We start from the raw sequence: 21958 nt of genomic DNA on the forward strand, positions 1-21958 counted from the left end.
GCTATTAACTGTTGCATATAAGTTGCAAATATTTGCCCAGTTTTTCGTCTCTCCTTGCTTTCTATGATAATGTTTCCAGTGCAGAATAACTTTTTTTTATGAAATAAAATATTTCACTCTTTTTTCATGTTGGTCCTGATTCTGAATCACAGGAAAAGTTTTCCCCATTTCCAGATTATATAGAAATGCAGTCATTATTTCAATCACTTCCATGGTGTTTTTATTAACATTTAAATTTGTTAGGTTTCAATTGTAAAAAAAAGTACCTAAATTTATATACATCCCAAAAGTGTCTTTTTCTACATTTGCTACTTTTTTCTTTTCTGTGATTCACTTTATAAATTCTCTATTCCATCTCATGAATCCATCTTTTGTAATGTACAATAGATTTTCAATCCCATCAAGTTGCTTCTCAATTTCTGATATTATATTTTTAGGTTATTGTTTTTGATAGATTTTTAATTCTTTGATGACAACCTCACAATCTGGACAAAATTTACAAAAATGTAATACTTTATGTATTTGGGTAATATACATTAAAATATAATTAATATATAAGGTGGATTTTATGGACTTCACAAATATTAGTGCCTAGATAATTGTTTGTTTAAAATAAATGTATTTAAGTAAAACAATTACAATATTTTCAAGAATAAAATTAAATAGTAATAATGATGGTATGCAAATATGGCAAAAATATTGTGATGGTGGTATACAAAGAACTTTATTTGGAAATACTGTTATAGCTAAATGTCTTTAACTATAAAGGGAAGGTGTGCTTTTTTTTAAGTTATGGGGTTGGAGTAATACTTGAAAGTAGCAATGGAGAGCAAGGAAGGTGCTGACACAACTCCTAATCTTGAGGAAATAAGGGTACAAGAAAATAAGCAGCTATTATTTGAAAATGATGCAGGGAAGATGTTCCCTGATGGGAAGGCCTGGTTTCAATTAAGCATAGAAGGAGGAGAGAGTAGAAAGAATAGCTGGAACTTATGAGAGATTAAACTATAACAAAGTTCTAAAGGCTAGGTAGATATACCATCCTCAAACTGAGAAATATTCCACTCTAAATATATATACTGTTGATAATAATGAGAATATTAATCCACGATTCATTAATCATACTCGTGGGAATTATTCTTAAGTAGCTGAATGGTCAGAAAAGCTATTAGTATAGGATGATCTTTGCTATATAGATTGTAATAGTTTAAATAAAGTAAGAATCCAAACTATAAGAGCATAATCATTCAATAATTGGAAGTGACTAAACAAATGACGGTGGGTATATATGATGGAATGACATAAAGCCTCTAAAAATGTTAACCACAAATTGTTTAAGAATCACGCAAAACATTTTTAAGTAAAATTCATAGGTAACATTTTTTGGTTAATAGGATTGCAAAGTATGAGAAACACATGCACACAAACAAGATTTGCATATATATAAAAATAAGGTTTTTAAGATATTAGGATGCTAGAGTTGTTTTTATTATATACCAGAGGCCTGGTGCACAAATTCATGCACGGGTGGGGTCTGGCTGGTGGGGGGCTGATGGGGAGGGGGTGGCCAAAGGGAGGGGCCACAGGCGGTTGGTGGCACAGCCTGGCCCCCTGGTCAAACTCCAAGTCGAACTCCCGGTCAAGGAGACAATTTGAATATTAACCTTTTAGTATATAGTATTATTATTTGATGTTTTAGTTTAATAAAAAATGGATATATGTGTATGTGTGTGTGTGTGTGTGTGTGTGTGTGTATAAAACTTTCCACACAAAAAGTCTATAGACAGCTATTTATCTCATATCACTTTAAAAATGAAACCAATGTGTTAATGATGTCTCCCTAGATTTTCCTTATATATTTTTCTGTATCATTTTTTACTTGAAGGAATTTATAAGCACTATAAAGACAATTATAAAAACAGGAAAAAAATCCATGGTTGACAGGAGTTTGGTGCGAGGGAGGGATGACTAGATGGAGCATAGACCATTCTCAGGGCAGTGAAATTGTTCCGTATGATACCACAATGGTGAACACGTCATTATACATGTGTCAAAACCCATAGACTGCACAACACCAAGAATGAACCCTAATGTAAATAAACTATGCAGTTTAGGTAATAAAGATGAGTCGGGGTAGGTTCATGATTGTAACAAATATACGCTGTGATTAGGGATGTTAATAGTGGGGGAGGTTGTGCAAGCATGGGACCAAGGGGAATATGGGAACTCTCTGTACTTTCCACTCGTTTTGCTGTTTTAGGTTCACAGACATAAAAATATTAAGTCTATTAAAATTTAAAAGGGCAATTATAAGCTAAGATTTCATGTTTTACATTCTATCTGATTAAGGAAATGTGATCTGAAGACTAAAGCACGAATTTAGGGATAAATCAGAGGAACATGTCAAATTGTGAACTTAATTCTTTTAGGAAAGAGTCCCTATAATTTTTCAGTGGTGATTTTTCTTAGTGACTTTGTTTTGCCATTTACACAGTAAGGACTCTAATGGGATTTCTCCTCTTTACTTCTTAGGTATACCCTGAGGATGGATGAATCTTTATGCTAAAACGGTTCTCGTTTCTTTGATAAAAGGCACTTTATAAACCAATCACAGATCCATGTCTTTTCCATCTTATGTTTTGTTACAGTTACACAGGAAGAATGGAGAAGCCACAATACAATAGAAATAGAGATAAATCAGACTCTGAAAATACCATGCCTTCAAAATATCTCCTCGGGAATTTCATCTGAGTTCACCTTTGCATGGTTGGTGGTAAGTGCTGCCCTTTTCAGTGAATACCTGCAATGATCTTTAAATATTAATGAAATAAAGATGAATAACAAATAATAATAGGGAAGGAAGCACATACTGGATGAGGGACAGGTATTATGGGTCAGGTTGGGAATGGTTGTGGGGAGACACTCAGCAAGTCTCTGAGTCTATGCATGCACTGATTTAGAAATTAGTTTCTAAAGGTTAGTTTCTATTTCAAGCTATATGCCAAGCCCCCATTACAGAAAAGCGTGTGATGGTGCTCTGGAGAAAAGCCATCTCCAGTAGAAGCCCCTACTCACAAATGTTTGTTTTACCAACAACGTATGCCTAGGGATAGACTCCCTTTTCTCAGAATGCTTGCCATCACATCCTGGGAAATACACAACATTGCTTTATGTGGGGAAACACAAAATCTAATGCTTATAAAATACTAGGGGCCCAGTGCATGAATTTGTGCACCTTGAAAGGATCTGTGGGCCACGAGGCTGCGGTGGGCACAGGGCGGGTCTCAGCCCATCCACCGCACCCCTGCCCGGCCCTTCCTTCCATGGCCACTGGTCCCCTGTCTGCCAGCAGCCCCGCTCCCACTGCTGCTGCTCCCACAGGCTGATGGCGCCGGCCCCACTTGCACCGCTGACAGCACGGAGAGATTGGGGCTGGTGCTATCAGCAGGTGCGAGTGATAGCTGCTGCCCCATCACCCCTCAGGAGCAAGGGGAGGTGAAGAAGCCCTCAGGGGTGATTGCGGCCGGCAGCCACCACTTGCACCCGCTGAGGGTGCCGATCGATCGGACCCGCGCCAGGCAAAGAATTTTCAGTAACCACCAGAGGCTCGCCCAGATAACAGCGACCAGCACCCCGCCTTGGTCTGGCGCCCCTGCTTACCTGCTCCACCATCCCACTGCAGCTGACATCTGCCATGTTCCATGCTCTGCTGCCAACGCCTGCCATGTTCTGCACACGTCCCCTGGTGGTCAGCGCACATCATAGAGACTGGTTGTTCTGTTGTTCGGTTGTTTTGCTGTTCGGTCTATTTGCATATTAGGGTTTCATATATATAGATAGGTGGAAAATGTACCTGATAGAAGGAGGACCTATATTACAAACAGCCACTGGTTAGCTCTATTACTGCCACAGGGATCGGCAGGCCTATAGTTGTCTTGTTTTCTGACTTCAAAATTCAGAAATCTGGAATTTTATGAGAAATTTTCTAAGCCAATCAAATGGCAGCCAGCTATTAACCAATATACATAGTCCACCTCTAATACTGTTAAATCAGAAATGTTACCGGACTGAAAGGGCATTTGCCTGCACGCATCAAAGCCCCATAAGACATGAACAGGAGTTTGCAGCCAAGAAAGTGAGGATTTATTAAGGATATGGTGCCATGCCCAAAGTCACAGGTAATTAATCATTCCATCTAGTCCTGATGTGAACAATGGAGGTTGTTCTGTCCCGTTTCACAAGGATTTGTTCTGTGAGATTGTTCCGTTTTCCAGAGCTAAAACATAACTGAGGCCAAGATATTATTATTATTTTGATTGAAAACTCTGTATCTGTAGTCAATAGACCCAAGACTACTGGATACTGACCAGAACCTCATTGTCCTGAGACTTAATAATTAAGCAAGGGGAGGGAGGTAGATGAGTCCAGGCACTGGCTGAGGCCAGTTTGAATCAAAGGGGAAAAAAATCAAAATAAAGGGCAGATTTAAAAAAATAAGATTAGACACCTCTCCAAAGAGGATGTACAAGTGGCCAATAGATATATGTAAAGATGCTCAACATCACTAATCATCAGAGAAATGCAAGTTAAAACCACAATGAGATATCACCTCACACCTGCCACAATGGCTAGCATCAATAAATTAACAAATAACAAGTACTGGCGAGGATGTGGAGAAAAGGGAACCCTCGTGCACTGCTGGTGGGAATGCAAAATAGTGCAGCCACTTTGGAGAGCAGTATGGAGTTTCCTCAAAAAATTAAAAATGGAACTGCCTTTGACCCAGCTATCCCGCTTCTGGGAATATATCCTAATCACCAATCAGAAATAATATATGCATTCCTATGTTTATAGGTGAATTACTTACAATAGCTAAGGTTTGGAAACATCCCAAGTTTCCATCAGCAGATCAGTGGATCAAAAAGCTGTGGTACATTTACACCAGGGGTCCTCAAACTACTGCCAGCGGGCCACATGCAAATACAAATACTGTATTTGTTCCCATTTTGTTTTTTTACTTCAAAATAAAATATGTGCAGTGTGCATAGGAATTTGTTCATAGTTTTTTTTAAAACTATAGTCTGGCCCTCCAACGTTCTGAGGGACAGTGAACTGGCCCCCTGTTTAAAAAGTTTGAGGACCCCTGATTTTCACCATGGAATACTATGCAGCTGTAAAAAAGAAGGAAGTCTTACTCTTTGCAACAGCATGGATGGACCTGGAGAGTATTATGCTAAGTGAAATAAGCCAGTCAGAGAAAGACAAATACCATATGATCTCACTAATATGTGGGATCTAATGAAAAAAAAATCTGATGAACAAAATGTAATCAGAAGCAAAAATACATGGAATGCTAGACTGGCTGATGCACAAAGGGAAAGGGATGGAGTAGTGATTGGATAAAGAAGATGAAGGAAATAGCTACAGAACACCTATGCATATTCCATAGACACAGACAATAATTTGGTAAAGTCCAAGGAAGAGGTAGGTAGGGGAGGGTGGAGGTAGGCAAAGGGGAAAAGTGGGGGGTGAGGGGGGCTGGGACTCCTGCAATAATGTGAAAATAAGGTTTCTGCACGGTTACAATAACACAAGACTAAAGGAATTATAAAGATAATCATAAACATAATTTTGAGAATCACAAAATAAGTATTCATTTAGATGATCCAGAATATGATTATATTATTTTTTAGCTTGTCATCACAATAAAAACACAAAATTTAAAAATTCTTACAGAATCATATATATCCATGAACTTAGCAGCTGATAGTTTGCAAAATACTGCATTTGCATGAGTTATCACTCATATTTCAAGTTGACCTAGATTTTTGTGGACTGTCTTGGAAAGTAGAGCCTTCATATAAAAAGATTTCTCTGGGGATGTGACAAATCCAAAATAACTGACCTGCTAGTAGGCCTTGAAATACAACCTACAGATAATTTCTCTCTGGCTACATATATTTTGGGTAGTCAGTAAAATGAAAGGAAAAAATATTCTAAAGTATCTTTCTCACTGTGCTAAATTGTCCAATGTCTCTTTGTTATCGGTCAGAAAACACTCTTATTTTTTCATAGTGTTTGGTTTTTAAAATATAAGGCTTTCTGGGCATGATGCCTATGGTTAGTATAATTCAATTGTTCTTAACAAATGCAATACAATTTGGTTCTTAAGCAAAGGTTCTGAAGAGGAGAGGACCTGGGGGGGTGGGGGTGGGGCAGAAACTTACAATACTAAACATTACAGTAATGGAAATGCACTTTCTATACCTTGGCTTACATTTTTAATGTTTTCCATGAATAGGCAAACAGTTTCTACCCCAATTATCATAAACTCAACTAACAGTGGGAATAATAAAGCTTAATAATAATAAATAATAATAAAGTTTAGTAAATCTTCACTATCCAGATTTTTGCTGGCTAAGTAAGTTGATTGGTAGTGTCTTATCTTATCTTTAGGGTGTGTGGTCTGTTTTTCCAAGCAAATGTAAAACCTTCACTTGATCTGTGTCTTTTGTATGACTATGAGCTTCTCCAGCACATAAAGTTATCACTCACTTCAAAAATTCTTAGCATTTGGTATCGTGCCTAGAACATAGGCACTCAATGAATAATGGAATGGCTCTGTGTCTCTTTGTCTCCTTCCCCCACAGTCCTATTTCTTGTCCTCATATTAAATTGATGGTCACTAAATTGATGCTGTGCATTTGATTGATTAATGAAAAGCAGCTCATTAAGTGTCAGTGACTTGATAAATGGTACGGCATCCTTATCTAGTAATTTTCTTTAAAGAAATGAAAAAGACTAAATAGACCTCATCTTCGGATCCTGCCAGGACGGTTAGGATAAATGAGGGGCAGAGAGAGCGCACCTAAGGTCACACACTGAGAGAGTGAATCCGAAACTTCTGCTGGAACCTCAAGCCATGCTGTCACTTCAAACAGTGCCTCATGATACAGAGAACCGGAGGTGTCTTTTTGAAAGAAACCTCTCTTCAAAGGAAATATTATGTTGGTAAATGTGCTGATTAAATTCCTACTGTGCATTCCATTTTTAAATGTCAAAATCTATTTGCTCTTCTGATTTACATCCGTGCTCCATGCTGTTGGAGGCTGCGGGATTCAGCAAGTCTGATATGAAATTATCTAATTTCCTCATATTAAGGAATAAACTGCAGCACTTCATGCCATGACTGTTATAGGTCTGCAGAGGACATAAATATCCTCTCCAATCCCTATTTTAGTTCTTTAATCTCTTGTTAAAGTAGCAATAACAATCATAACAATAAGCCAGTTGTCCTCACAAACATTATATAATGTGGTTTTTATCAAATTCAGAGATGAGGGAGATGAGCTCAGGAGGACAGACACCTGCTGTAATAAACTCAGTAGCTCCAGGAAGCTATGCACGCTCCCATTTTCAAGTCTGCATTAGAGTCTGCAAACAATTTTACAAACTAAAATTATTTTAATCTAGGTCACTGGAAAATAAAAAATATGCCCTCCTATATGTAGAATTTTATATTATCTAATTATTCAGTTATGACCCTCACGGAGATGATTAGGATTCTCTGTTAACATTAGAAAATTATTTGGTATATGTATCTGACCCCATATGAAGGCTGTGCTAAATGTGTTCATGGGCAGATCCCTTGCATTTGGGGAAGTTACTTTCCAGCATTGTGACTACACTGAAGTAGACAGGCATCAGGCACAATTAGGGAATCCAACATTGATCTGCATGGAAGGTAACTAAGTGAACACCAAGGGTTAACCCTTCAGTGGACACTGAAGGTCTGAGTGAATGGCAGGTGATATATTAGAAATTGCACAATACATGAACGTTTAGATGGGATGCAGTTGGTAGAAAAAGGACAAGTGATATGTTTCCCATTTATGTCCTGGGGCACAAACATACATTCATCAGGGAAATTCTGCAGACTTGTCCTGGGAGCTTCTACATATATCTAATATTCTGTTTTTATTCCAAACGATCATCCTGATTTCCCACAGTATAAATTTCAATTCAATCCAATAAACATATGCAAATCTGTTTTGGGTACTAGCTCCTACAGGGACACAAACTATATTGGACATATTTCCTACCATGAAATAGAATTTTGATAAATATAAAAAAAAAACAGGGAAAATAGTTTGACTCTGACTAGATGGACCTGGGAAATCTTTCAAAGATTATGTTTGAGCTGAATATTTAAAAAACAGTTGACCAGCAAATGACAGACATGTACTAAAACCCTGGGACCCATGAGTACAATTTGGGGAGATAAGGGGCAGGAGGAAATGTTTATTCCTAAAGTTGCAGATAAAGAGAAACCCATGGTTTTTCTCTTTAAAATCACAACAAGAAGGACAGAAATATTTCAGCAAACAGTTCAATATTAGCAATAAAGGCATATAACTAAAACCTAGATGCTGCCTGGCTGGTGTGCTAAGTGGTTAAGCGTTGACCCAGGAACAAAGAGATCGCAGTTCAATTCTTGGTAAGGGCACATGCCTGGGAATCAATCCCCAGAGCGGGGTATGCAGAAAGCAACCGATTGATGATGTTTCTCTCTCATTTATGTTTCTATCTTTCTACCCCTCTCCCTTCCTCTCTCTCTAAACATCAATAAAAAACATTTTTAAAAACCTAGATGCTTATGTTTTTAATTTTTTATCTATAAATGTATGTTTATAGATATACTATTCTTTAATATTTTTGATGTTTTATAGCTAAACAAAAAGATAAATGGTGCTAATAAACAATGCTGGTTTTCCATGCCTATGAAAAGCCTAGCAATTCAGAAAACAAAACTGCCGCCTTCTACCAGATGACAGTAGCCTCTACTTGTCTTCATCATAATCAAACTTAAAGTGCCAGCCAACCTACAAAGTGTTGATTAAATTGTGATGATTAGAAAAATATTGTTCTAGTGCCCTACAGAGTGGACCTGGGGCCTTCACAAGCAGCTTCTTGGACAGCACTGACTGGACCTGGACAGAAAATAAATGGGGGGGGGCAGGTGGCATGAAGATAGGAAGCAGTGTGGAGATAAAGAAGTAGCAGTCAATACAGTTAACCGAATTTACTGAATGAGCTATAGGCACTCAACACCCACCATGTGCTGTAGTCAACACCGCCAGCTCTGACTCAGAGCTTGTGGCATCCCAGGGATGAAATAATGTCACGAAATCAAATAGTACCAATGTCCCTTTTCTGGATTGGAAATTCTGATTCTAGTAAAAAAAATAGGAAAACCTCCACCACTCATTCCCAGGTTTTTCAGGTCTTTAAGGGACACAGGGAAGCAGTGTTTCAGGATTCAATAGGACCCCTTATCATGCAACTTATTTTATCTAACTCTTGTTCATAACTTAATTATATGTTTATTTCTCTTCTATGGGTATGGGGTATGGTTTTGTATTAATTTTTCTTGTGCATTAAGTCTTCTCAAATAGCCTCTAAGCAGAAAAGGCAAGGGTTGTTTATCCTACTACATTTGTGAGGCTGTATATAGCAAAGTCATTAACAGCATGGCCTTTGGAGGGAAATTATTTTTTCAAGTCCGGGTTCCTCCATTTACTAGCTGTGTGACCTAAGAGCCAAGATTAGGGTAAATAGGGCTCACACCCTGGATGACAATTTAAGGGAGTGCCGAAAAAATCAGTAACCAAGATATACATATTAATAAAATATTTTAAAATCAAAATTTAGGAAAAATTCCTGATGAAGAAAATATCAACATTTTAAATAAAGGCAGGCTGCTGTTTGTCCATTTTGAGACCCAGCTATACTGTCCAAGGAACGGTGTTTCCCAATCAGGCTGTGGTCCCTGAGCCTCATGGCATCGTGTCCTCCACGGCCACCTGTAGAAGAGTTGACAGAGGAGAAGACATTGAGCAATGCACTGCGTTATGTAGTCATTAAGTTGTTGTTTTTATTATTATAGAAATTTTATTAAGTTTTTCCACTTAGGCAAAATTTGGAAGGGTATTTTGATAAGTGCATATAGGGGTACATGTTTTTCCTTTTGTCTCAGAATTCATGTCTCAGATATGTTGTGTAACCTAAGTTTTAGTTACCTCATCAATAAAAGGGGATCATTATAGTACCGACCTCACGGTATTATTGAGAGGTGTGAATAAGGTAACAATTGAAAAACTGAGCACATTCCTGTTCTTACTATGCATTAAAAACTAATCTCTAAAGAGTTGGTTTTATGACTCTCCATAGCTCCTTGGTTTATCAGGTAGATAAAGAATACTCATGAAGTAGCTGGTTGATCATCAGCGAGGCTGGAGGACAGTTCGTATTAATTGAACATATATTGAGTGTCAGGACTAGTGTAGGTATGCCAGTGCAATCTATATTTCCCATTAAATCATAGGGTCCATTAAGTTGGAAGTCCATGAAAGTTGCCAACATTTTTTCTTAAAAGAACAAGAAGAGAAAAACAGACAAAAATAAAGACTATATAATAAGAACCTCTTACCAGTATGTTTCCTGCTGACCCTAAGATTATCATTATCAGGTGGCAGCTGAAGTACACTCTATGACCCCTAGGGTCATAGGGTATCAAGGACCCTTTCAATCAGCAAATTGTTCACACCTCTGTAATCAACCACCTACATAAAGGCCTCTGGCCTCCAGAAATTTCTTTTAAATTTTTCATTTCTGATACTCCTGGAAGTGGGCTTTTGTTTTGTGTGTGTGTGTGTGTGTGTGTGTGTGTGTGTGTGTGTGTGTGATGGGTTGGTTTTCATTAGTGAGTGTTGTCTTGTCTCTGAGGCTTACTTGTCCTGGGCATCCCTGCTTTTTGATGCTGTGACTTAAGTGCCTTCTTATTTTGCGTGACCTTTGAGCAAGTTATTTAACTTCAGTTCATTCCAGATTGTTGTAGGGAGTAAATAAGACTTGGAATAACTTTGCCCAGTGCCTAAAACAGTAGGAGCTAAATAAACTTAAGCTATGACTAATAAGAATATAAAATTTTAATAGTGGTCATAGCATGATATTGGTATTATTCTCCCCCTCCCAGCTCTAGATATTTCAATGCTTGACTGCATTAGTTTTTTCTGCCTCTCGTCCCATTGCTCCGTGAAAGCAGCCACCCATGGGCAGTCTTGCCTTGGCCCCTCTATAACTGGGATTCTAGGTTCTTTCAGGATCTCTGAATGTTGTAAGTTACCAGGCATAACTTTGCAACTGAATCCTATCTTTCCAAACAAAGGAACAAACCTTTTCCTCTACAACAGTCAACTGCCCAGAAAAACAAACAAACCCTGGAGCAAATTGGGGTTTGGGGGGTTTTGTTTTGTTTTGTTTTTTGTATCTTTCCTCCACCAATGAAACCACCCAGGTTAGTCACACTCAGCTACACAATAAAGGAAAAAGTAGTTTTCCTTGCCAGTCTCCAACCGTGGCCTCTGACTGCCCTTCTTCCCACAACAGAGTGACAGATGGAAATGTTCTGGGTGGCAAGTCATTTATTAAAGGTCAAGCAGCATTTTGAACTCCAAGATCCTCACCAAAACAGTCCCTGTGCATAAAGCAGGATCTATAAAACCAAGCTTGTTGAGCTGGAAGACCTGTAGGGGGAGCCTGCCTCCTTAATTATTGGGCTCCAGGTCTGCAGATGCTGAGTCAAGTGCCAGTTAATTCCTAAGGCTCCTTTTGGAGCCCTTGTCTCCAGAATATAAGCTCTCTCCCTTTAACTTTCTGTGTACTTCTTCATTAAGAAGACAGCAGGATAGACACATAGGTCGTGTGCATTGCTTCAGAAGTAGGTCTTAAGTAGGGTATGAAATATATATTTGTAAAGATGATACCAATCCCAGCCATAGTTATTTATAGAATTGTGTCTTACATAAGAGTTTCTACTAAATATATTCTGGAAATATTGATATAAACTATTCAAAAAGTCTAGGTTCCTGTTTCCACTGTTTCTGCTCCTACCCCATACTTGAATTCTCTCACTCACCTGCTTCCATTTCTTCCACCCTGCATCTGTCTCATTTTTTAAAATAGAGATTCCAAGTCAGATCATTGTTCTCATTATTTCATGACTTCTTCCCCACCAGATGCATTCCTGTTCACCTCATCTGCTTTAGTTCCCTCCATTTCCCCTGGCTCCTGTGCGTAAGATCCACCTGTTGTTTAGAGTTAGACCCGTGGTTCTCAGCCCTGCCCCACTGAGGGTCTCATCCCAGAGCAACTGAGTTCAAACCCCCAGAGAATAAATGTATGCATCTGAGTGTTTTCAAAGCAACTGAATTGAGCATGTTGTTATACTAAAGGGTATAAGGACATACCCCTTCCTCTATCCTGTGCCCCTCAAGAGTCCCCTCTTCACTGGGCCCTTAGTCAGCAGAATGACCGAATGGACCAATGCTGTGACACCCCAGGACCCTGTCCATGGAAATAATGAGGTGGGCAAGAACAATGGGACTTTCTTCACAGACCCGAGAAAGGATATGGAAGAGAGGAAACAAATACTCCAAATGATCTCTGGTCTCCAAAGTTCAGATTAACATTTACAGCCTACTCTTCATGAGTCCTCTTTGAAGGCAGTACAAACATAGAAATAATAAGGGCAGAAGGGCAAGGACTGACAAGGCTGAGGTAAGGAGGAAAGGAAGTGCCTACAGCATAAAATTTAAGGAGGTGCTCACTCTCAGGTGCTCAGGGTGCATTCACAAGACCCTGAGAGTAAGTGCCTCCTTAAATTTTGTGCCCTAGGAGTCTCCTTACCTCATCCGAGTCCTGGCCCTGAGGGGACCTAAATGAGAGCTTTCTAAAGTTATGCTGGGAGAGAGGGTGACTATAATTATCCAGTTCAGTTGAAGATTTTATAGGCAAATCATAAAGCCTTCTCAGCACACCTTGCCATTAAGATTTCTGAATTTGGTATGAGGATTGTCATCTGCCATTAGCCCCCAGTGCTATGTGCCCCCCAAATATGCAGCTTATAGAGGATTCAAAGGGGGAGTTCTCAACAGAAGAGCAGCAAGTATCTGTTCATATTAGGAGAAACTGACAATCGTTTTTAGCTGAAAGTCAAGGGTAATGATATTTTGTCTAGTAACATACGAAATACTAGTACCTCTTCATTTCAATCCTTCGTTCATATCTCTCTTTTTACAAGATATGAATTAGTACTTGTGGAATACCTAGCCCAGAGCTAGCCAACTTGAGTGCTCAATGACTGGTAACTATTTTTCTCACCAGGAAGATAATGGAACTCAGAAAACACTTTTCACCCGGGATCACCGCATCAGCAAATCCACATTATTTAAAGACAGAGTCAAGCTAGGTGCAGACTATGGGCTCTACCTCTCTCCAGTCCAAATCCACGACGATGACCGGAAGTTCTCTTGCCACGTTATAGTCAGGCCTGGCAAAATCTTGAGGAGCTCCACCACGGTCAAGGTTTTCGGTAAGAGTGTTTGTTCTCTGGACTCCCCGCCATCCTGCCATCCCTGTTGCCTGCCTCACTTTCCCCCTAGAGAGGAAGCAGCCTGTGACCTGGGGTGCAGCCACGCAAGGCTAGCTATTCAGGAGTTTTGTTGACCTTGATACCTGCCTTCCATGTTGGGGCTGGGGAGGAGGATAAGAAGTGAAAGAATAACGATTCTGTTATTAGATGATTGAAATCACACAATTGGTCAGTTTCCTGGTGACCACTCCCTTACTTACAATTTTAATATTTCCTAAGAATACTGGAAATCTCTTTAATTATAGCTGCCAAAGTATGATTGCTTAGCTGTCTAATTGTCTCAGTTGCTTGCTGGAGCAAGACAGAATAAGGCCAGTGTGAGAATAGAAGGATGATGAACAGAGCTCCAGAGATGCTCTCCGGGCATCGCCCCCATACCGCGCCAAAGCCAGCTGGGGAGAATGCAGGCCAGCTCCTCCAGCAAGGACGCCCACAGGAGGGGCCTCTGACTCTGCAGGGTCCAAACTGGGGGGTGAGGGGGAAATGTGAAAATTCTATTTTGTTCAGTGATGCAAGGAAATGTTAATAAACAAAAACTCCTAGCTTTGAATATTTTTTCATCTTTGTGACTAAGAAATGTGCTTTTTAAAACAGCATTTCTAAATTAAGGCAGAGAGAAAAGCAGTGATGCGGGTGAGCAATTAATTGATTTTGAAAATGAGGTAAACGAAAAGAAAATAACTTTACAAAACATAAGTCACGACTGACAGAACAAGTAAAAGGAAAATCTTTGTTTTTACCTACAATCTCATTGCATTATTATTAGAGGTCACAGAATTCAGTATTTTGAAGGAAATGCCAGCCCTGCAGTTCATAAAGATGGAGTCGCTACAGCCAAGATTAATATAGTTTGAAGCCTCTTGCTTATAGTTTTCCTTTGTCTCTTCCTCTTGCCCTCCTTCCCTCCTTCCTCAGCTCTCCCCATGGACGGGCTAGGAAATAATCAATAGCCGCTGATGGTCAGGTTCGTTATGGAGCCTAAACAATGTTCTGTGAAGAGTTGGGAAAGACTGTTCATCTCTTTTATCGATTATCACCCTCAGCGCTCTTACCGAGGTGTGACTGTCTTAGCACAAACATGAAACCAACTCATCTGGTCTTACTATTGGCAAATCAATGAAGTCAGCCATCCGGGATGTGCAAAGAAATATCAATTCTAAATAATGCAATTTGTGTCCCTTTTGACCAAGGGTTTTTTGCACTGTAACTTGACCTAATTGCCTTGTCAAATTAAACTGTGTTCTCTTTGCTGCATTAAAATGCTTTCATCTTGGTCTTGACCGCTTCTGACTTTTACATCTCACTCTTTTCACCCTATCTATCTGTACATCTGTCTCAGCATTTCTGTTTCTTCTTTCAACTCCTTCCAGTACATGCTTAAAAATAGGAGATTCTGCCTCCTTGTAGATATATTTAGATTTTCCCTGCTTCCTGGACTTTCTCCTTTACCAAATGGACTGGCTAGGTTGTGTTAGAATAGTCTCATCTAGTCTGAACCTATTTGTGGGTGTCACCTGAACATATATCATCATGGCCCTGGCATAGAAGCACAATACATAGTTCATTTAGAATCCACTCTGCATTCCTTGATTATTCCTCAAATAGATGAAGCCAAAAATAAAAATATGAAAACCTCAAAATAAATACCCAAGTGTTCCACAGACCCATTCTACATGCCCAAATCCAGCTCTTTTCTTCTTCCGGACAATGCCTTTACTCTCTAGCAGATCAGGGATTGGAAGTTTGCCAGCTCCTCTGTGGCTTCCTGCATCTCCTTCACTTGTCTCCTTTAACTTCCCTTTCCTTAGTGGTAAGTCACCTGCCATCACAAATTCCCTCTCCTCAGCTCTAAATCTGATTGGCCTGAGCTTCAAAAATAATCTCTACCACCCCTGCAATTTTTAGTAATTGTTCTTTCTTTTGGGTCCTTTATTCTACGGTATTTGTTGCCAATAGAAGGTCAGAAATGCCCCTCCTCTCCTCAGTGTTTTAGGGTTGCATTTTGGTTTGGGTTCTCCTGAAAGAAAGCAAGGAGAGGAGGATTTGGGTTGAATTCCTTTGTTTGAGAGGTAATCCTCTGAAACATCAGAAGAGGAAGGAAGATAATAGAATGTACACGATCAAGCTGTGGGTTTGGAGCTCGAACCCCTGAGGAACTCTGGAAGAACACACATCAGAGGCAAGGAAGCTGGGGTATTAGGCACCAACTCCCCATCTGTTATCGCCACAAACTCTCTGGGATTTCTTGTTTGCCCTGCTTGTGGACTCAGTGTGCTCCCCGAACCCCAATAAATCCTTAGGAGAGTATCACATTTGCCTCTAGTTAGTGAGGTCTCTTGACCAGCAAGTAAAGTCAAATGTCAAGTGGATTTGCAGGCATTAACAGCACCTGTGACAGGGTCTTAATATTTTAATATTTTCTCCACTGGTTCATAGACGGCTTTGTCTGCTGTACTCAAGAATTTACTTGAGCCCAACCAGTGTGGCTCAGTAGTTGAGCATTGACCTATGAGCCCGAGTTGTGGGCTCCATCCTCAGTGTAGTACATGCAGGAGACAGCCGATCAATGACTCTCTCTAATCATTGATGTTTCTATCTCTCTATCCCTCTCCATTCCTCTCTGAAATCAATAAAAATATATTTAAATTTTTAAAAAAGAATCCTGACTGGTTTGGCTCAGTGGATAGAGCATCAGCCAGCAGACTGAAGGGTCCCAGGTTTGATTCTGGCCAAGGGCACATACCTAGATTGCAGGCTAAATCCCCAACAGTGTGTGGGAGGCAACCAATCAATAAGTCTCTCTCACATCAATGTTTTTCTCTCTCTGTCTCTCCCCCTCCCTTCCACTCACTCTAAAAAAAATCAATGGAAAAATATCCTTGGGTGAGGATTAACAAAATAAAATGAAATTTTAAAAAATTTGTAAAGAACTTACTTGAAACCACTTAAGTTCAACATGATATACTTAATACTTACTTTTGATTGGGCTCTGTTAAGTGCTTGAGATGAAGAGATGAATAAAACAGTCTGGCTTTGAGGCACCTATAATCTAGCAGGATAACAAAATAATTGAAATAGTTCCTAATAATTTCTATTACCAAACAACTAAAGTATAAAGTGTCTTTCCTGTCCCTTTCAGAGGTCTATACATTATACTGTATTTCTGTCCCTCCTCTCCTCCACAGTCCCCTTTTCACCTGACTCAGTAGTAATCATAATTCAACTATCAATTAGATATAGCAAATTTCAAAAGCTTCCTCTTATTCCCCAAGGTTGGGTTAGCAGTTTCTCTTAAAAGCTTTCTTCAAATCCTATATATCCTCAATTATGGTATTTATCTCAGCGTTTTCTAATTTCTTGTTTATGTATCTGTATTTTTCAAGAAAATATAAATACTTTTAGCACAGTGAAGATTATTTGCCCACCTTTGTTTCCTAAAAATCTAACATTCTGCCAGACACACAGTGAGTGTTTAATATATTATAAATGACGAATTTTTACACACACACACACACACACACACACACACACACTAGTAGTCAGGTAAGATGGGATTGCGTGCCACTAACTGTGTTTTCTTTGCCTTTAAGCTAAGCCAGAAATCCCCATGATTATGGAAAATAACTCCATGGATGTCTTGGGAGAGGTGAGTCACATTAAAGCCTTTGAAAATTTATAGTATAACACACCGAGGTTACATCGTTGTCCAGAACATTTTTCCAAAGGATATTACTCTTTGGCCCTCAGCCAATTAATTTCTGGTGAGGTAGAAGGGAAGCTGAATTGAAGCTGGAAACCTAATGGGCATTCTTACTTTCTGACTTTGGGCTCTCAGAGTATGTGATCTGTGGTCCCGAGTCCTTATTTTTTCTGAAAAAAAAAAGTCTCAATAGCTTAAATTTCTTTTTAATAAAAATTGAAGTAGAGTGTGAAGGAAAAGTAGGGCAGAGAGCAGTGTGAATCCTGGTGAAAGAATGAGTTTTATGCTCAGCTGACATTTAATTTGTTCAAAGCCATTTCCTGTACCAGCTTTCCCATTGTTTTTATTTTGAAGTTAACAAGAAGAAAGCTGTCCTTATGTACTCCTCAGAGCCCGGCTATTTCTTAGCAGCAGGAGAAAGGGCAAGAGGAAAGGGGAAGTAAAGTAGACCCTCTGACTTCAGTTTCTAGTAGGTAGTTCCCAGCCTCTAATCACCTGGAATCTGAGCTCAGAGCTCACTTGCCAGCTCTTCTCTTTGCTGGCTGTGACCTTGGGCAAGTTATTTCACAGCTTTGTAGTCAGTTTTCCCACTCATATAGAGGGGATTAGATGGGTATCTGCACATTGTTGTTTTTAAGAATTAAATGAAATAACCTATGAAAAGTTCTTAGTAGATAGTGTGGCATATATTAATTGCTCAATAAATATCATTTTGTTGTTTTGTTCATATTACTATTATGTATGTTAATCAACTGTCTTGTGTCATTATGATTTTATTCAAGCTTTTCATAACTCCAAATAAAAAATATTCTCATTAACTCTCCTATTTCCTATTACATGGGATGAGAGAAAATTATACTTATATTCTAGTCTCTTCTAGCCCCAAGAACACTAAATTACTTATGATTTCTAGTCCTGCTGAATATCAGCCATGTAATTTGACAGTTGAATTATAGCTCAGGCTCTGTGGGATGGTTTTAGATGAAATATATATATATATATCAAGTATTTGTGTCTTTTGCTGATTTTATGTATTAGTCTTTTAGATCATTGCTATTGAAGTTCTGAGCATATAGGAAAATATTTATTTTAAATTGTTCTGTCACAATTAATTCCAAATTTTATCAGTGGACTTCATTTCATTAATTTAAATAAAACCAATAATCTAGTGGTATTATATTTGGTAGGTATTTTGTTTCTTATAAAGACTTCTTGTAGGTTCTTGGTACCAGTGTTTATTACTCAATTAGATATGTAACCATAAAGTTGGACCCCAAAATTCCAATTTTTTAAAAAAGGACTTTGTCTTACATGTTATCAAATTTCCTCTTCTGTACCAAGCTTGCCTAGGTGCTGAGAGGGAAAACAGGAGAAACTTACTTCCTGAGGAATTAGTGAATAAACTCTCAACAAATCCATCTAACCAGCTACAGGACATGGCTTGTCTATGGATCTTTTAACATCTTGCCAAATATTAATGATTCCTCACTCTGATATTCTTATAATCCCCATTGAATTTTCAATAAGTTATGAACTCTGTAAAACCCTGCCAGCGAGTCTCAAAAAAAGGTAGGGTATCTGTCATTTTAAAGACGAGAAATTGAAGCCTGGAGAGTCTGAACAACTGGCTGAGTCACTACTAAAGGGCCAAGCTGGGGTGAGAATTTAGCATGCCCACATCCAGGCCAGGTGGTACAGTTAAAGGAGTCAGCTCCAGGGGCAGGTAGAACTACTGTCAAATCCTTATTAGACCACTTACTAACTACATATCCTCACCAAGTAATTAACCCCATGAGTCTCAGCCAACTCACCTCTAAAATTAGGGTCATAATACATATTTCTCAAAGTTCTTAGGTGAATTAAATTTATGCACAGTAATGAAGTACATGGCACACTGTAATGTCTCAGGAATATTTCTTTCCTTCCCAGTATTTATCTTTCACTCACTCTCTTTCACCCATTTCTTCCTCTGCATTTATATTCATAAATGTACTATGTGATTGAGACAGTGTGGGATAATGAAAAAATGGAACATAGATTGTGGAACCTGATAGACCTGGGTTAAAGTTTTATCCATCACTTATTGACTCGACCCTGGAATCTCATTTCCTTAGCTTCCTCATCATTGATCCCAACCTCACCAGGGTGAAGTATGGATCAAATGGGAGCACATATGCAAAGTATCTGCCATCTGGCTACCATAGGTATTTGGCAGTGGTAATTTTCTATGCCCTCCCTTCATTCCTTAGGAATTAACTCTAAGTCAACATGAACATGTGAAATGCCTACTATGTGCTACATATTACTACACAAGCAGCGCTCAGTGTTAGAGAAATGGGCATTTGGTCAGTTGTGAGTAGTTTTTCCAGCGTTACTAAAGTTATAAAGTTTTTAAATATATTTTATTGATATTTTACAAGGAGGAAGGAAGAGGGACAGAGAGTTAGAAACATCGATGAGAGAGAAACATCGATCAGCTGCCTCCTACACATGCCCCACTGGGTATGTGCCCGCAACCAAGGTACATGCCCTTGACCAGAATCGAACCTGGGACCCTTGAGTCCGCAGGCCTACTCTCTATCCACTGAGCCAAACTGGCTAGGGCTAAAGTTATAAAGTTTATGGCTAATGTAGTTTTCCTGTAAGATAGAAAAGTTCCCAAATTATTGTAACCGTGATGCCTCTCAGGCTTAGACAGGCCAGGGTGTCCATGTGTCACACCTGTGACGGATATTCTTGTGTGTTCCTGAGAGGGAGGTTCCACCAGAGTTCCAATATGGCACAGAGCCTCCCTTCATAGCTGAGATGGAAAAGGGACCTTCAGCTTAAACTTCAGGGCCCCACCACGTAGCAGATTTTTACATTAGAGCAAAAGATGCTGAGCCAATGAGCCCCTCAGCCCAGATCCCCTGGCCCTCTAACCCAGCTCCAATGAAGGCACAAGAGAGACGCACGAAAATTCCAGAGTTGACTCAACAATGCAGTCTCTCCGCAAGTCGCATGTCTCTCTTTAGGCCTGTGCTTCATACTTTGACTCAGTCATCTCCATAGGTCATGTTCTTGTCATTCTTAACCTTTGTTATATTTGAAAAAATTTAGGGGGGGGGGGGAATATAAAGAAAACTACCTAACATGAAACATAGGAAACAAAAGCAGTTGGGCTTAAACATGCCTAAGGAAGAAAAGAATAATAAGAACCATATAAAACAGACACCATAACCTAAAAGCACATATTGGAAAGGAAAGCTCTAGTTGCTGTTTACAGAATTTGATATTTTGGTTTTGTAAAAGCCTGAATCTTTGGGGATTCCTTGACCTTCTTAAGAAACATTCCGTGTGTGTGTGTGTGTGTGTGTGTGTGTGTGTGTGTGTAAGATTAGGTATTGAGGCCCCTTTTCTTTTTTTCTAGCATATTGTAGCACAATAAGTCTCTGAGTCCAAATGTATGGGCATGAGTCTGCCAGCCACCATCATCCTTGCAGTGGTGAGGGCCTGAGCTTTCACCCCACCTGGGGAAGGCCTCAGAGGGCAACCATACCCAGTGGGGAAACCACATGGGAAGTGAAATCCTTAACATCAGTCAGGTTTCTAGGGGAGAGGGGAGGGGAAGGGATTTACAGGACTACATCACAGCCTGGGTTTTTCACAAGCCTGGTGTTTGAACTGTGTTTGTTCCACAAGCAGCTCACAGGGAAGACGTATCTGGTTGTTAGAGCTGCTGGTGGAGTCTATCCACTTTCAGGAAGCACAGTGCCCACAGAGTGCTTAGACTACCTACAAAATAATGAAATGCTACCATCTTAATCTCCTCTTATCTTTCCCAGCTTTCACCATTCTGTTTTCCCTATTCCCAGCCCAGTTTTTTTTTGTTTTTTGTTTTTTAAAAAATCATCCAAAGCAACAGTCAGGACTAGCTCAAAGACCAGAGTAATTTCCACCTTGATTTTATTCTATTCCTGAGTTAACATTTTAGGCATATCTTTAGCAACGCAGGGACTTTTTCTCTTCCTATGGACTATTAGTCACCCTTTCTTCAAAACATCTCTGAAAATTGAATGATGAAGAGTTTTAAAAACTCTGAGAACAATGGATGGATATGCAGTTAGCATTTCAGAGGTAGGGATAAAATCCAAAACTTACTGCTCAAATGGACAAGTGGTCTGTGTGTTCTGTGGAAAGAAAATAAAAGCAACTGAACTCATTAAAATTGACCTCAGAATTTAACAAAATGTTCTGTCCTTCACTCTCCCTGACAGCCATGGTCTCTTATCTTCCTGTGGTGAATTTTGCCTAGGGAGCTGTCTCTCTTCTCTCATCTTTTCATGTTTCTTTATCCCTTTTTCTTTCTTTTTAACTTTTCTGCCTCTGGTCCATATTTTTTCTATTTACCCATCTATCATTTTCTTTTTCTTTTTGGCTTTCTTTCATCTCTTCTTCACTAACTCCTTCTCCCTTAACAGACCTTAATATGAGACTAGATTACATTTTTAACTATTTATGAATACATTTTTATGTCATCTATATCTTTAATCCGCACCCGAAGATATTTTTCCATTGATTTTTAGAGAGAGTGGAAGGGATGGGGAGAGACACACAGAGAGAAACATTGATTGGTTGCCTCTCGCACGTGCCCCAACCAGGGCCGGGTATCGAGCCTACAACCACAGAGTCAAGCCCTGGATTCTTCAGTCCATGGCCCAATGCTCTATCCACTGAGCCAAACTGGCTATGTTCTCTATTCTTAATATTTAATTCAAATGAGTTAT

The 21958-nt window shown here is 39.3% G+C and overlaps 1 protein-coding gene across 1 annotated transcript in view; it reads left to right on the forward strand.

The window, feature by feature from the left end:
• Window positions 1-822: 822 nt before the first annotated feature.
• The window catches only part of CD96 (CD96 molecule), a 73836-nt gene continuing 52700 nt past the window's right edge, over window positions 823-21958 (forward strand). Inside the window, exons 1-4 of the mRNA XM_014460649.2 lie at window positions 823-873; window positions 2615-2773; window positions 13225-13432; window positions 17083-17138. Coding sequence (XP_014316135.1) covers window positions 823-873; window positions 2615-2773; window positions 13225-13432; window positions 17083-17138 — 474 coding nt within the window. The remainder of the gene's footprint in view (window positions 874-2614; window positions 2774-13224; window positions 13433-17082; window positions 17139-21958) is intronic.

Source organism: Myotis lucifugus, unplaced genomic scaffold (genome assembly GCF_000147115.1).
Source record: "Myotis lucifugus unplaced genomic scaffold, Myoluc2.0 scaffold_137, whole genome shotgun sequence".
Taxonomy (NCBI): Eukaryota; Metazoa; Chordata; class Mammalia; order Chiroptera; family Vespertilionidae; genus Myotis; species Myotis lucifugus.